General features: G+C 33.2%; 1 protein-coding gene across 1 annotated transcript; it reads right to left on the bottom strand.

Annotated features, from left to right (window-relative positions):
• Positions 1-906: 906 nt before the first annotated feature.
• Positions 907-17,588, bottom strand: LOC102808476 (vesicle transport through interaction with t-SNAREs homolog 1A-like). Its single transcript, XM_006811779.3, has 8 exons — positions 17,472-17,588; positions 15,194-15,252; positions 12,055-12,165; positions 10,695-10,781; positions 9,993-10,077; positions 8,249-8,319; positions 7,618-7,679; positions 907-5,688 (listed from the first exon to the last, which is right to left on the bottom strand). The coding sequence occupies exons 1-8, from the start codon at positions 17,563-17,565 to the stop codon at positions 5,598-5,600; spliced, it is 660 nt and encodes a 219-aa protein (XP_006811842.1). The 5' UTR covers positions 17,566-17,588; the 3' UTR covers positions 907-5,597.
• Between the last annotated feature and the right edge of the window lie 349 nt (positions 17,589-17,937).

Genomic DNA, 17,937 nt, shown 5'->3' on the forward strand with positions numbered 1-17,937 from the left:
ACAGAATGAAAGCTGAAAAAATCCGATGGTCTAGAGCATTTGTTGTTCATAAAACTGACACATTTTGGCAATGCACTTATACTAATACTACAAATAGAAGTAACCCCCCCCCACATATACACACATTGACTCCATTGTTTTGATTGTATGTGCTGTAAGAACGATCGAACTAGCTTCTGTGTAAATACAATTATGAAAGCGTGTTTAATTTCATGAATAATATCTTCTGGGCACAGCTGGCAGTAATCTTTAGAGATATATTGACTTGCTTTGCGGGAAATTGCTTACTTAAATTATGTAAAAGTCGACACTAGAGGGCGATATATGTAAAACGTAGTGTAATCTGCCGCAATCTGCAGCCAAAAATAACGAAGCTAGAGATAACACAGTGGGTAGATTTTTAGTGTTATTCTTTAAGGATGATGATTTTTTTAAATATATTTGATCCCATGTTTTAGGTATAGAGATTTATTTCTTATTGGCCCAATCAGCTGGTCATCCCCTTATTGGCCCAATCAGCTGGTCAACCCCTTATTGGCCCAATCAGCTGGTCAACCCCTTACTGGCCCAATCAGCTGGTCAACCCCTTATTCATATTGGTCCCTTGATAGTTATTTTTCTCTGTATGGCGACAAATTAGATTAGACGTTTGTATGAAGGAAATTTTGCAAAAGAAAGTGCGACTCACCGCGTCAATCGAAATAAAAAAATTGTTAGTATAAAACTGATGTTTTTCCCAAACTCACAAAATTGAAGTGATTTACAGGAATCTTTTCCTATGGAAAATAAATATTATTGAATGCAAGCAATGCACTTGTGTTTATTTCATTCTTATTTCATAAGGGCTTTTGTTGCAATCCCTGGGAATAAAGGTTTGGCCTTTAAAAATTAGAACAATAAACAAAGTCTTTGTAATTCTATTTTATTTCTCTGTATTTTTCTTTTATATATTTACATTTTTAATATAGTATTTAAACATCCTGACATCACAACATAAATTACGGATACCATGTCATGTACAATAGACATAAATAATGCAACAGTTGTGGAAAATATGGCTGCAGCTGGTAACACAACATGCAAATGGCAAAAACCTGGCTGATTTTTGTATGTTAATGGCAGTTGACACGTTTTGCATCTAGGTGACTGTGAATTTGGAGTAACTGCGGAGAAACACAAACTTCATGTACTCATTATCAAAAGGCAGACCAGACTTTCAGTTATTTATAACAGTCTTGTTTGTTTCATTTCAAAATGTGGAGAAACTGAAAACACTGGTATATCAATATCCAGAAAATATTAATGAGAGAGTGAGTTACCAAGTTTAGTACATTTACCGTAATTCTATTTTGTACCACCCTAAGTAATTATACAAGATGGCATTTGATTGGTCACCAAACAAGTAAGGAGTAGCATGATTGGCTAATTGCTTGGATTGAATAAATTAGAAATAACCTTAAAATAAATAACCTAACTGCACACAATTCTACATGTAATGTCAATAAGAAAATCAATTCCAATTGGGGTGAGATGAGGTTTATGACATTACCTTCCACAGAGCCAAATCTTCACAAAATGCACAGCAATCCTGACTGATGGACAGTGACGTGTGCAAAAATATGAATACCATATTTGTTTTATTAGAAGCAAGTTTCTAAAAGCAGCACACATAAAACAAAATTTGCATTTACCGTATTTGCTCCATTTGAAGCACATGTAAACAATTGCATTAATTTTATACTGAATTATTAAAATATGACCGATGGGATAGACACACATCGTAAGCACATGCACCACTAATAAGGCAAATATGGTAATTTGATTAAGATGGTTTCCGATGACAGTTTTCTCTATATAAAATCAACTAATACAAACAAAAAACACTTCATGACAGCTATTCTGACTGCATATACACAAGTCAAGGTCATACTCTGTATTTGTCACTATTATACTAAATATACTAAGAGCCTAGACACCACTAAAGACTGCTATGAAAAGAGCCTAGACACCGCTAAAGATTGCAATGAAAAGAGCCTAGACACCACTAAAGACTGCTATGAAAAGAGCCTAGACACCACTAAAGACTGCAATGAAAAGAGCCTAGACACCACTAAAGACTGCAATGAAAAGAGCCTAGACACCGCTAAAGACTGCTATGAAAAGAGCCTAGACACCACTAAAGACTGCTATGAAAAGAGCCTAGACACCACTAAAGACTGCTATGAAAAGAGCCTAGACACCACTAAAGACTGCTATGAAAAGGAGCCTATACGCCACCAAAGACTGCAATGAAAAGAGCCTAGACACCACTAAAGACTGCTATGAAAAGAGCCTAGACACCACCAAAGACTGCAATGAAAATAGTCTAGACACCACTAAAGACTGCTATGAAAAGGAGCCTATACGCCACCAAAGACTGCAATGAAAAGAGCCTAGACACCACTAAAGACTGCTATGAAAAGAGCCTAGACACCACTAAAGACTGCTATGAAAAGAGCCTAGACACCACTAAAGACTGCAATGAAAAGAGCCTAGACACCACTAAAGACTGCTATGAAAAGAGCCTAGACACCACTAAAGACTGCAATGAAAAGAGCCTAGACACCACTAAAGACTGCTATGAAAAGAGCCTAGACACCACTAAAGACTGCAATGAAAAGAGCCTAGACACCACTAAAGACTGCTATGAAAAGAGCCTAGGCACCGCTAAAGTTACATGTAATACATTACTGTAATACAATTTGTTGACAGAGCAAGCGTCACGAGACAGCGGCCTGTGACAAGTTTTGTTTGACTACAGATCCAATGAGTAAAGTGCTTAATTTGCACAGTCATTGGTGAGATGTAGTTAGAGGCGTATGTACATAGCGAACATCACCTCATATTTTAATCAGGCTGAAATTGGCAGTGAGAATGGCAAGAATAAGTTTTTGCTATTTTACCTTCAATGTAGGAAAATGATAGTACAACATACTAAGTAGTTTAAACATTGGTGATTGTGATGGAGGTTATCAGTCAGGAGAGGAGGAGCTCACAGGAGAGCTGCTTTCGCATAATAATGTACATGGAAATTTAAACATAGCACATAAATCAGTTTTTTTTTTTTACATTAGGTGTTACAAAATTCAAAAATGTTGTCTACATAGAATAAACAATTCTCATTTACTGTACATGAATGACATTAAATTACAACAGAAATAGCGCCCTCTAGAAGTAGTTCTTGACAGCACCACAGAGGGCGCCAAACAACAAAATGCGTTACAACAATCTGAAGTTTAATACTTTTCTAAAATGTATAATAGTGTGTATTCTAGAAAGACACAATCGATCAGTAAATTTGGAACAACGTAACAAAACTTTGGAAATACACTTGTTTATGTTCAGAACAAAAACTAAAAATAAAGACACCGTACCACACTAATTATTATAAAGTAGAAACGGGTACGGGTAATTACTTTTTTTATCAGAGACCGATGACAAAAGATCTTCTTGTGCATGAAAACAAATTCCCATACTCTAGAAGTAATATTTTTATTAATCAGGAGATACTCTCAAAACAAACAAAAAAACACATACAAATTTTGCTACTGACCACCATTTTTAAAGAACTGTTTGAAGTATTGCAATGGTCTGAAAACGTTGAAGCATATGTGGGTGTGTTTATTCTGTACCATGTATATCATCTGTATAAAAGTGATGGCACATAATGATAAACTACCATACTCACTAGGAAACGATTTATCTAAACTTAATGTAAGAAGTAAAACCTTGTTTAAAGAACCACAGTCGTCACACAGCGTGTGTTTGAATTTCATGTAAACAAACAATTTACTTTACACATGTTGCTATGGATCCCATACCAAAAATAACGTGGCATGACGACTGTATTGCTTTAAGTCTGAAAATCTCATTACATAGGAAGAGGTTTGTATTTGCTGTCATCAAATAACTATCAACTGTAAAGTGCTGGTTGGTGAAGTTTGATTTAAGGGAATTTTGTAACAAAATTAAATCGCAAACTTTGTAGCAGTGACTATTGCAAAATTATGTTTCAGTGAATGTCATTAAATTAACATATCAGGAAAATTAACTGCAGCAAAAATAGAGATTTTACATTCACTGTGAGTTCTCACAAAATGTGAGAAATGTTTCTGCTGCAAAAAAACGAAAGCTTTGATTCTAAACCTGAATTTCTTTTTTTCTAGTTGAATGTTGAAATGCTGAGCTTTAAGAAACAATATCTCATCAAGATACACTGGCATTAGTCGAATAGTACCCTGGCAAACAATATGCAGTCAGAATTGTCAGCAAAATGGTCCTGTTTCTCCAATCAGTCCTTAACTATTGTAATCAGTATAATTTTTACTGCTACGAATTGTGATTAGATGATGTAATGGCATTAATGATGAATGCATTTTGCAAAAGTTGCTTTGACTTAAGTCAAACAAATATTCACAGGTACAACTTTTATGATTTTCACCATCTCATGATATTCACATCTCTCACATAAACATTAAGTACAGGTAATCTAACATAAGGTATAGAGTTATCTACCATCAAATTTACTACAAGAGTTTAACTCTTCCACTTTGTGGAACTATTTTTAAACCTGATACCTTCACGAGGTTATTCTCATTCAAATGTCATTCACAAATTTACATCTAGACACAATTCACCATATTGGCAAGTCATGACTCAAACTCACTAGAAATCAGAAATCTACCATCATATGGGAAATACTAAAAGTTAGGCATCTAACTGATGATAATACTTTGAAGCACAAACAATATCAATATTGTAATCTGAGTTAGTATTGCTATGAACTTGAATCACTTAAACTTAAGTCACTATTTTGCCAATGTATTGTTCAATATTAACGTCAAGACACTAATCTGCTTTTGTTAAAATCCATTGAAATCTGAATACAACATTAAATCAATTATGCTTAATCACAACATGTAGGACATGCGCACACACACACACACGCATGCATTTAATCAGTCCAAGTCCAAGTACATGTTTCATATACAGTACAGTTGGAGCTTAGCATATATCTAGCTTTCAGCTGGCTTAACCTTTTCCCCACCAGTTCTCTCTTTTCATCACATATACAGGTAGTCCCATTTATAGTCTATTCTTACCTTCAGAAGATTTTCACCCAAATTTTATTGCACTTTTCCTTATATTCTTCAATATTCCTAGCAATGAACCCTAATTTCGGAGCCAACAGACAAAATTTGAGTCAATTTCCAGTTTATATTAAAAAAATGTGGCTATTTTTGTCCCAAACATCTGAAGAAAAGTGCTGACTATTAACAGGACTATTTTGTGATAAAAAGAGGGAACTGGTGGTGAAAAGGTTAAACACATATCATTAGACTTTTGAGATTAGTATCAAGAATCTAACTGAGTTTGCTAAAGCTACACACAAAGTGTTTTACAGTATTTCATCAATCACAACATATTTTTTCACAGAAGAACAGTAGATTAAACTTTACATGAAAATAAACACTAATTTCATAATTATTACATTTTATATAAATACTAATTACATTCATATACATTCATACAGATCATCATTGTGAGAATAAACCTTATTATTTCTTTGTCGTGAAGTAAATTGTAATTCCTATGACAGTGATCATAATTAAACCAATGACAACTAGAAGAACTCGGTTTTGAACTACCCTGAAAAAAGAAAAGAAAAAAAGAGTAATCAGTGATTGTTTTTTCATTTTTTATGATTGTGAGCATCAGAAAATGATTCAGGTGAAATTTTAAGTCCACAACAGACAACTTGTGAGATTTTAGGGTGTGTGACAGAACGATATGGTTGATAACATTGACAATCACCATATCCTGCGTACAACTCCAAGTGACTAAAAAGTTTGTAGTTGGCAACTACAAGTGATGCAATCGGATTGATATTTGAAGACCCAAATGACCATAACAAAACTAGTTATAAACTACATCGAATAAAATGGCGCAATTATGACAGAAATACCAAATGACAGTGAAACTTGCAAATAGGCAAAATTACAGTGCATATTTATATTTGTCTTTAATCAGCCTGCTAAAAAGAAATTCCTAATCTCGCTTTGTGATCAACCAGAAACAACACCACTGGCAGTAAAACTGTCAAAACTCTTTGCTCATCAAGGTATTTGCGGTAAAATTATATTATGAAAATTCAACTGATGGGGAGGGAGAAAAAATAAAAGGAACTGTGACACATGCATGACAAAAAAAAAATCACATTATACAAGACACTTAAATTATGACAGAACTGACTCACAATATTTGTCATGTAAAACTCAGGTGGATGGAAGAAACCTAGCAAAGACAATAAACAGATATATACAAAAATCAGCTCTGGGGCGAGGAAAATAAAAATGTCCACACTTGAAACGTAATCTCTTTGTTTCGGGGTTTTGGGTAAGTGGTGATTTCAATAACTGTGTTTATGTTATTTTTTCACAATTGCAAACTTTTGTTTAGAAGGTAGGATGGGGTGAAGGTTGAATGTTAAACAAAGAGACTATGTTTGTTGTGCCACATGCCCCTCAAGTGTAAACAAAAATGTGTTTCTGGTGATCACACACATGAGAATATATCACATCAAAAAAAAAAAAAAAAATGTCACAAAAATAAGTTTTGGATTACGGGATTGTAGTGATTTTTTGTTTTACTATGTTAGGGCAGAAGACTACTTAACTTCATGGATTGAGCCTTCACTTAATATTTGAACTGAATGCTCATTGCCAAAGAAAGTGAAAGAAATGATGAAAACAATTAAGATATCAAGATTGGATAAAATCGACTTGTTACAATGCCATAATTACAACCACAAACAGTGCCTGGGCACCCAGAATGCATCATTTTGGAAGTAGCAAAGGGCACCAAAGGATGGCAGGAATAAGGTAATCGACAGGGTTGTTGTCAATTTAATTTAACTTTAAAAGTTTTCAGTCATCTGACAACTGTGCATGACATTAGGACATTAACTTCTTCTGACATTTTTTTGTTGGCTTGTAAACACTCAAATATATTTGCTTAGTACATGTAGATAACAATCATTCTTCAGTCACAGCAATCAGTTTGTCTCTGCTTGACAATAACCACAAAAACAGATTTTTTTTTAAATACAATAAATCTGTAAAAACTACTGAATTGCAGCTATTGCCATCTTAACAGCATTTTTTCAAGATGAAATTTTCTCTTTTACCTTAGTGTTCAAACCTAAATAATATTTCTTAACAATTTGATATATTTATTACGCAGATTAATGGACAAACCTACATACAGATCCGGAAATGGAGAATACTCAAGGCAACCAACAGTAACCTGTTACGCATATGACACGGTTGAACATACACTGATGAGAGATGCAGCAAACATGACAACAGTTTAACATCCCCTCAAACTGGACACCATATTCCACATAGAAATGCAGAGGAGCTTGGCAAGTAGGAAAAGTGTACTATTTGTTTCACCACCGAATGAGTCAACTTGAGTAGGAGTCAAACCCGCAATCAGCTGGTCAGACACGCAAAGAATTCTAATCAACATAGAGAGTGGCTCTATATTGTGTGGAAGGATACAAGAGAACCAATTTACCTTCTCATCATTCCACTGAGGATTCGTGAACTTTTCCCTAAATCAGCATCTGTTTCACGTAACTATAGAGACAAAAAACCAACAGAATATATAAGGTATTGTTTTGAAGCATTCTTGCCACACGCCTGTAGTTAAGGCTATATCACGCGTAAAAAAATGAAGTTCACGTTTTGTTGAAAATGATGCACTGGTACGATGTGTTGCAATCTCTTGCGAAGAAAGTACATGGCGATACGAACATAATTTAATGAACTGATGTATACATCAAGTACCGGTATTTGTTTTTTTAATTCACTTTATATAAATGATTTCGACGTCATAATGTTTAAATCTTTGGAAACTGGACGAATTAATAGAGACCATGAATTAAAGGGTGTGATCTAAATTAATGTAGACAAATGAAATTATATTTTACATGCATTGTATACAACGCTACAAGTCCCACAGGACGACGACCACCACCCTTTAATAAGTTTTTGATTTTTTGAACTACAAATGTAGGCAATACAACTTCTCTCATTAGTGCTTCAAACTTCATAATCAAACTTAAAAAATAAATACATTGCATTCACCAAATTGTCTCACAAGAACCATCCATAACCCCTAACCTATGACTTTTAACCGTACTCACCCTGTCCCTAGCTCTTTCTATTTTCCGTCGATCATCCTGTAAATTATCTAATATATCTGCTCCTAGTTGTTCTGTAAAAACAGAATTAGAAAATGTTCACCTATAAAAAAATAGCTGAGTTCAACAGCAGAATAGCTGATCAATTTCCAGCACTGATTTACACAGTAGCCAGTAGACTCTGGTTTATTTTTGCAGTGTTTTTGGCACCGTGCAGTGGTGAAATAAGTGAAACACAAATAATTGCTTTTTATATATCCCTAAGATTTATATCAGAAACATAAAGTTTGAACTTTTTGGTCAGAGCATTTCAGAGTTATGGCTCCAGAACTGCATTTAATAAAACACAATGGCCAAACAAAACAATGTGTATCAAGGTCTTATAATGTCCAATGTATGTACCAAGTTAAATGAAATCGGCCCATTCACAAACAAGATCTGCTTGCAGGAATAAAGAAATGCTTGATTTTGATGAATTTTTAACATTAAAATAGCTCCCCATCGGCCATCTTGAATAACCAAATAAATAAATGTGCATATGTGTGATACAATGTTCATTTTATATTATTTTAAGTTTAAAGATTAACAGCCAGGGTATGTCAGAAATATGGCATTCGATAAAACAAAATGGCCACCAGTCATAATTTTTAATAACAAAGTGACATGCATCGATGTCCCATAATGTTTAAAGTGCTTCCTCTCAAATTTTGGCATTTGATGGTGCTCTTTAACTTTGGTGAGAGTCGTAAATCCGGAAACAGTCGACTGTTTCAGGATAGCTGGGCGTGGCTACAGCACAAGAAATATCCCAAATTTACTTGGATACAAGTAATCATTTTCAACAACAAAAATCAATAACTGTCCATTTCAGTGTAGGTGGGCATTTCACAGGCACTGTAATGTTTGAACAAAATTCGTCCATACATGACTCAGATCAGGTTCTGAAAGGTAGAAATGCTTGATTTTGATAATTTTTTACTACTTTTTAAAATGGCCACTATTCAGCCATCTTGAATTAGATTACAAAATAAATGGACATGCATATGTATCCCAAGATGCATGTGTGAAGTTTGAATGAAATCAATCTAGGCATGCTCAAGATACAGATAGAACCACACAGACACACAAACAGACGCACATAGATCAAAACACAAGTCCCAGTTTTTTGGACTTCATCCGAACGTGGTATAAAAATATCAACCTGCACCAGTTTTCCCATTTACCTATTTTTGATTTTCCAGCCAGCAGAAAACACAGAATTTTGAAAATCACTTGGAATGATAAAATAAATTTACCAACTGCAGTAAATAATTCACCTACGCTTGTTTCCATACCATCATTTCATAAATGAGAGAGTATAGAAACCCCTACTCTAAAAATTCAGTCGGAATGCTGCACATTTTCTTGGGGGGGGGGGGGGGGGGTTCACACACTGACCAGAAACAATTTTTTTATGCCTAAATCTTGTGATTCAACAAATCACTGAAACGTAACAGCGAAGTAATGCACTTAGGGAAAAAATTGTTGTCGTCTGTGCATGTTGTCCACATTTGAATCCTTCAAGTGCATTATCACATTCTATAACCTCGGTTCTATTTTTTTTTTGAATCTCTTAAACTACACTACACTGCTTTCTTCTATTGCACCTTTTTTGCAGCTGCTGAAAGAAAACTGATTACTGGAAGCTACAGCTAAGATAAATGCCATATGTTAGGCGTGGTGGTCATGTCAGAAGAAAAAAACATACCTGTTTCAACGGCAATTGCATAACCTTGCTCTAACCGTCTGCTTGTTCTGTCTAATCTTTCTGTGTTATCTAATAATCTGGCCCTCTGATGGAATAAAAAAAAAATACATTTTTGATGAATTCAAATCTAAAGAACTTGCTAAAGTGTAACTAAAGTGTAGCATAATGTCAAAATTTGAAAGTATGCCATGAGATATAAGCAGTTTAATATTTCATGTACTTAGACCATTACCCTGGAATGCATTTACGTAGCCGCCTCATGTTGTCTTGTGTCCGTTTAAACTGACACAGCTGGCAACAGGGAAGTTGGGATAAGGATGGCCGATGATGAAACTGTCATCTTCACGGTAACTAAATGATGATCTCCCCTGAAATCTAATTGATTGATCATTGTCCCAAAGGCAACCCTCCGAAAACTTCAAAAAGCGTTCACAACTTTTTGAGTGATATGGGCAATGAGAAAGAACCCTGTAAAAATTATGTTTCCATGGCAATCAGATTCAGATCTATACCAAAATAAATTGACTGATATGAGAGCAGCCCCTCCTAATGAAATTGTCATAAAAATTTGTTCACAACTTTTTGAGTTATTTTGCAACCAAACCATGAAACAAAAGCCGGGAAAAACATGAATATGATGAAGGTTAATAAGGAGTTTCACAATAATGTGGAAGTGAATACAAACTATTCATGAAAACTTACCTGGTCCTCTGATGTAGAGGCATCATCTCCACCAAGCAATTCAGATCTACCATGTTGTAAATCGCTGTATGCTATTCGAGAACGTTTCTGTCAGGGACAAAAGTATACTGTAAAATGACTAATATTCACTGGGTTTAAATTTCGCTGATTTAGCAATTCAGGCATATTCAGTGGGCTTTAAATTCACGGTTTTATCATTTAGATAATGTCTTCTATGCTAAATTTTACATATTCACTGGGTTTTAATTTAGTGCATTTTCCAGTCAGCGAAATAAGCTAAATTAAAACCCAGTGAATAATTAATCCTTTTACAGTATATAAAGTTACACAAATAAAACATCATGTGATTTCATCATTCAGATATGGACCCTCAATCAGGAAACCCTTGTGAACAATAAGGCCAAAAAAAATTAAATTAAAAACATGTATTTATATTTAAAGGGTGAACGTCATCGCGTCACACTGTCCGAGATTTGCATTGATAAACATTAATATGCCCACAATACAGAGTACTCTGTCTGGCAAGTGCAAACAAGTTATGATCTGGATGCGACATGTGCTAAATACTGACCTTGAGTCAAAGTAGCCATCTTTGTTAATACCCATAATATTTTGTGCGACAACCACCCCACCTTAAGTGTGAGCAGCAGTTTGAAAATTCAACATTATTCATTACAATGCATTGTGTAACAACATAATGATGTTGATGGAATTTGTCACGCGAACAATTTGGTGGAAAAACTTTGTAAAATTCATTGTGTTCTAATCTTTTGAATGCCATAATTTTTTCTGCTAACATTTTTTGCCCAACATTTCTATTTAATTTTCTTTCTTAATTAATATCAGGTCAAATGAACTGAATTTATTTTTGTTTTTTCTCTCAACATTTGTGTTTTCAGTAGAAAAAAAAAACTCTCATGTGAAAAAAGTTAATTTGAGCTTTCAGTGGGCTAAAGATCACTGTTACAAAATTTTGCATATTCCTAAACAGACATTTGCATTGCATTTAATAATTTGTTTACTGATACATGTATAGTGTCTGTTCTATTAGGAGTGTCTATGGTCGAAACTGAGTCATATTTTAATGATCCAATGTATGCAAATTATTGTTTTTGTGAAACTTAATTTATTTATTCACACATTTCGCTACATTTGCATTCAAGCACTGATTGCAGATTCATTCGTTGAGCGGAATAGTCAACTTTCATCACCAATCACAAAAATAATGTACATTTTTCACAGATTTTCCCACAAATGTTGATCTATACAACTAATATATTACAGAAAAATACTATAGGCAAAATATTGCACCAAAATGATGGTACTCAAAGGATTAAGATTGTGGTAGTTTCATACTTACAAACTCTTTTTCTAATTTTGTCATTTCTACTTGATAACTCTTCAGTCTATTGCTAAATCTCTGCCTGTCTTTGGAAGGAATTTCTCTGATTTCTAAATCCATTTGTTCTAGCTGAGGAGAGAGAAAGTATAAACGGTACAATGAATACTAGGTTTTTCTAACCTTTTGTCAATCGCCAATGATATAATTCATGTGAAAACGATCATAACAAGATTTTCCACAAGTTGGCTGAGATGAATTACAAACTGTGAATTTTTGAAAAATTATCATTTAAAAACATCCATATCAGAAAAACATTATGTTGCAGCATAGACAACAACTACAAATTTCAATTCGCTTCAAGATTCTGTAAACTATTGTGATCTTTCATGTTATTTTTTTCTGGTTGGCAAGTGACTAACAAGTTGAAAATGCGGTCCTACTAATTGACGTAAAAACACGCGTGGGACTGTCCCGGCACGGGCAGGGGCGAACAGGGAGAAATACCTAACGTGTGGGGCAGCGGTAGCAATCCTTGTACTGTATAATACCAGGTATTTGTTTATGCTCAAAATTTGAAACAGAGTGACAAATTCGAGCAGATATCTACACTTTTTATGATCGACGCCCCGCATTCCGGCGTAAATGAGCTTAGAAAGGCAATATAGTATCACCAACCGTGACTATATCACTGTATTTGGTCTATTAATAGCACATACACTTATGTAAATGACAGAAGTCAAAACAAGTAACATTTTAATGATCTAGCATACAATAAATGCAGAAATTCACTTTTAATACGGTAGTCCAAAAACAGTATTTTAAACTTGGAGTCAGCCCAGCAATAAATTTATAATCACACTAGCGGGTAGCGACAGTCTGGATTCTACGTAAATCAGACAAGGCTTGAAGATAAACTCAACATTACAAAGTTTTATGGAATGTAGTAATCGTTGTTCCTAGTAACTAAGAAATATAGATAAGTCATTTCAGGCAATGGCCATTCACCAGTAACACATGAACAAGTAGTACCGTTAAAATCCTATTATAAACCGCATACCTAATAGTAACTGCACCCCGATTTCGGCTTCAGTGATACAGAATTCTCAACAAAAAATGAAAACATGAAAAGTACCTATTACTAACCGCACCCCCAATCTAACAAGACCGTGACTGACTTTGTTTCAACCAGCTGGTACATTGTTCCTAATCCTATTCATTTGTTTCGACAACATGCCTAAAAATATTCACACCTCTTTATTGTTCAGTATTGTTAGGATGTCAAACACGCAGTGAAACTGCTTTTGTTCTTGCAACAACTTTTGTCAATGCTCCTTATGAGTACGTTTTTGACAATGAGCTGTTATCACCGAAAAACTATTAAATTATTTTTCAATGCTCAGTTTATCTTTCGAAAACAACTAATTTCTTGATTTAAAAAAAAAAAGTCATCTCGTTTTCTCATGGAAATCAAAGCCAAAAAATCGCATACATTATCAGTAAATCACTTCTGTGATTCGTTCTCCATAAAGTCGGAGACCTGTCATTAACATACTTAAATGAGGTAATTTGAACACGTGGGCACCATCCAGCATTTTAATTGGTTAATTAACGACTTGACCTATCCGGTCAAGTAACGTCTCGTGTGCATTCAAACTACATGGCCGATGTCGTATTGCATCGATCGTTTACATGTGACCAAAATTACGGTGAAACTAAGTTGAATTTTACTTGCATTTGATAACAATTCAATGAATTTATTTTTCGTGCGTTATTATAATCACTACTGAGTAATAATCTACAATTTCAACACTTCGAAAACAAGTAAGTTATTCACTTGTGAGCCAAAGCATGGCCGGATTGAGTTACTGTTGGCACCGTACTTTTAGTGCCGTACCATGATCATTTTCTACTAAGCAATGCATTAATGTTTGTTTTTATTTGAAACTCCTGTCAGAATATACTTTCTGTTACAAAGAAAATTAAAAAAATAAATGCATATTACATTAAATATACTGAGTATTTTTTTTTCATGTGAACAGTTATTTTGTGATGCGACGCTTATCGCTCTTCCCTCTAAATTGGAGTTACGCTTATATTCAAAAGATTGTACGGTGTATTGTTTGTTTTGTGCAAGTGATGTGGGAAAAAAATGACCACGCCCATTTAGTGATTGCAATATGTACGTAATAGAAACCGCACCCTGAAAATGAGCTGTTGATCCCAATTTTTTATTTGATACATTGTAATATAAACCGCGGTTTATAATAGGATTTTAACGGTATACCAATAATATTTATAAATCTGATGTTTATACATTTTGTTTGGCATCACTGTAGATTTATTAAAATGATGGTTACATAAAAATTACAGTAAGTGATACCTAGCAATACCTATATCTTACCCTAGATGTCAATTATATCCATGCATGTTAATGATGATGTGGCTCTTTGTTTACTACAATGTAGTACATTACATTTTTATGAAATGTCAGAAAGAACATTGCCACAGAAACAAAGACACATTGACCCTTTGAGAGCAAAGTCAACTTGTCACCATTCACAAATAAAACGCATATAATTTTTTTTATAATTTTTCCAAAATTTGTATCAAGACTTATAACCAATAGGAAATTATGTTCATTTAGTTGAAAATTATAAAAAAAAATATAAAAAAATATATAAAAACTGGCAAAATGTTTCACAAGTTTTGAGCGGAAAAATGATGGTGCTCAAAGGGTTAATATGCTGCATCAAAAAAAAAGTCGTGAGGAGCATAAAGTTTCTAAAGCGATTTTTAAACATGCATCATTAAATATCTGTCATCATTTATTTCATTTGTAATTCAAGTTGGACTTGTTTCGTAAAACATAAAAATATCTGTAACTATGGCGATATCAATACTTTAACAACAAACCTATTTCTGTTTTGTGTATTCGTAAATTTTAACTTTTGCACCAGGACTTGAACTTCACAAAGGTGTTAAAGAGCCTTGAGCCGATTGAGTTTGCTTTAGTTCCTTTCGATATTCCCTATATTATTCATACATCGATAATACCAAAGCAATTTTATAAATTTTGGTTTTGAAAATTGATGCTTTCTGACCTCCAAAGTTAAAGCCCTGGTTTACACAATGAAATAATTTTGTGTTTGGTACGAACCAATTCGCTAGCTTCATCCATATTCTTCTCAACAGAACTTATCATTGACCTTTTCTCACCTGGAAAAAAATATATATATACTGAAAATTGTACATTATAACAATAATATCCTCAACATTATCGTTATTCATTATCTTCAACATATGCAAATAGTAAAGCACAAAAATGAGCAGGTAGTAAAAAAAAAAACAGTGACAAATTTTTTTTCTAGCGACTTTTGAAGTATTTACCACGCTTATTTTTCCTATCAAAATTTTGGAGCAACATTTTTTCACTACATGTAATAATTTTTTATTTGATACAGAATTGATCTAAATTTGGGAATATATATGAACAATATTTGTGGATTTTATTTTGTGGACAAAAGCTGATGCTGAAGATTTCCCAAATGGAAGATACCATAGTTATCTGTCTTTCCTATATTTTTATTATAACTTGCTCTTGGGAGATTTCATGTCATTACAAAAAGATTGCAATCACAGTTATATGCGAAAATGGGTAAATGATCAGCCGAGTCAGTACTAAAAATAAAAATGGCTCACTGACAGACATCGATGAATTTTCATATATTTTCAATTATTTTTGAAATTCTCAATTTATTGGGGTGGGGTGGGGGGTGATAAAATCTTACTTTTTTTAAAACTGTGTCAGGAAAATAAAATTGCCTCACAAATGATCTATTTAAAACAAACCAATCAAGGTGTGAAACTTAATTGCAGAATACAAATCAATAAAATTGAATTAATACGGCTACAATCAGAGTATAGCAACTGTCTGTTTGTGTGAGTATAAGTGGCCCCAAACAGCATATGGGGACAACATAAAGGGAATTTCATTAGTTCAACAGCTTTTTCACATCTGTGACACTACGTTGAAATTGAGAAGTAGGTTTAATTAGTAAATATTTTCACTTCCTGTTTCGTCATGCACATACAAATTCTCACACTTTACCTCAAAATCAGAGATGTGCTAAATATTGAATTTTAAATATTTTTAAAAAATAATAATAAATTTTGAATAGTCCTGTTTTTAAAAAATAGTTAATTTTAATAAATACTTTTATTACAGCAGGATAGTGTACATCTTCAGAATCATGCGTATTAAATGTATTATCAATCAAAGGGATTATTCTCGTAATTTGAGTACTCTAAAAAATAAAAATTCAGGTTATTCTTGTTTCAATGTACATTAGAAACGAAAAATTTAAATATTTTAAAATCATTAACATCATTTTTACCCAGAACAATTTTTTCTTCTTCTGGATTTGTCTAATATATCATGAGACAGTAATTCTTTCATTCAAAATTTTCAATATTATTTTTAATTTCCTCAATATATATATATATATTATTAGTGATTCATGTCATTATTCTGGTAAATCTTAATCATGAGATTATACTGATCAGTGAGATTCATTCATATTTATGAAAGTGTCTAACTTGGGTTATGTGGCTTGTAAATATTGTTATATAATTTAGATTTGTTGGGGATAAATAATGAACAGAATAAATCCAACTTTCAATTATAATGTTTGTTCAAAGCTTGAGAATTCATATTAATTTATATATCTAATATTGAATTATTTGAAGCAAAAAAAATCATTTTATTACAGTATTATTATTAAGATCTATGAATGAAAGCTCCTCAAATGGTGAACTGTTTAACCTCAGTGATTTACTAACATGTGAGGTTTTTGATGGAGGCACTGACAGTTACAAAAAAACAGATGGTAATTATTACAATTATACCTGGATACAATGATCGTTTGTTTTTTTGGTGAATAAATAAATAAACAAAATAAATAAATAAACCTAACTTTCGATTATGTTTGTTTATAGCTATTTATCCTATATTTTATTACTTCTAGCAAAAATATCATCATCATCATCATTATTATTATTACATGTATTCTCATTATTATTATTATTATTATTATTATTAAGATCTATGAATGGAAGCTTCTCAAACGATGAACCGTATAACCCCGGCGTTTTACTAAGATGTAACGTTTTTGATGGAGGTACTGACAGTTACAAAAAACATAGATGGTAATGTCATACATTTAAAAAAAACAGCAAAAAATGTATAAATATATATACACAGTTATAACTGGATACGATGATCGATGTTTCAAAATATTATCGGATTTGAAACCACATCGACAGACGAAAAGCCCCTCTTCCGGTTATTAAAGTTGCAATAAAAATATCTTTATTACCGACAAATACAAACAACAACAACAAATGTAAATTGTCACAATAAATTATGCTATACTCACTGCCTGATAAATTTGGTATTTTAGCAATTTTCGTCGTAATTTCGGCTGTCAAACCGCCGAACTGATGTTCGTAGCTGTCGAGTAACGACGCCATGTTGGAGGAAAAATCGACCTGTGTGGTGGTTTGTGGAATGTTTCCTCTAAACGATTATTGTGAATTTCTCGATTGTTACTCATAGTCGCCACATGCATTTTTCAAATTATATTTTTTAGTAATTATATTTGTCATCTTAAAAATAACAAAATCTTACAAATTTCGGGGTTGACCATAAGAAACTCTGAAAGAGGATGGGTAGATTTCGAGAAAAAAAAAACCTTCACGGAATAAAAAGGTATTGTTTGTAAATGGAAGTTACAGACGAAAACAAATATTTGCATATGAACAAATCACACAATTTTGGAAAAAAGAAAGGCAAAACAAATTATAGCAGTATCATAAAAAAAATCCTCGTGACATTAGTTCTAC

Source organism: Saccoglossus kowalevskii, chromosome 19 (genome assembly GCF_978046115.1).
Source record: "Saccoglossus kowalevskii chromosome 19, keSacKowa6.1, whole genome shotgun sequence".
Classification (NCBI taxonomy): Eukaryota; Metazoa; Hemichordata; class Enteropneusta; family Harrimaniidae; genus Saccoglossus; species Saccoglossus kowalevskii.

Excerpts from the sequence above, each read along its gene's own strand:
- LOC102808476 (XM_006811779.3), bottom strand. The coding sequence starts at position 17,565 with ATGGCGTCGTTACTCGACAGCTACGAACATCAGTTCGGCGGTTTGACA. Across the intron at positions 15,253-17,471 it reads AATACCAAATTTATCAGGCA|GTGAGAAAAGGTCAATGATA; the intron begins GTGAGTATAGCA and ends ATTTTTTTCCAG. Across the intron at positions 8,320-9,992 it reads TGCAATTGCCGTTGAAACAG|AACAACTAGGAGCAGATATA; the intron begins GTATGTTTTTTT and ends CTGTTTTTACAG.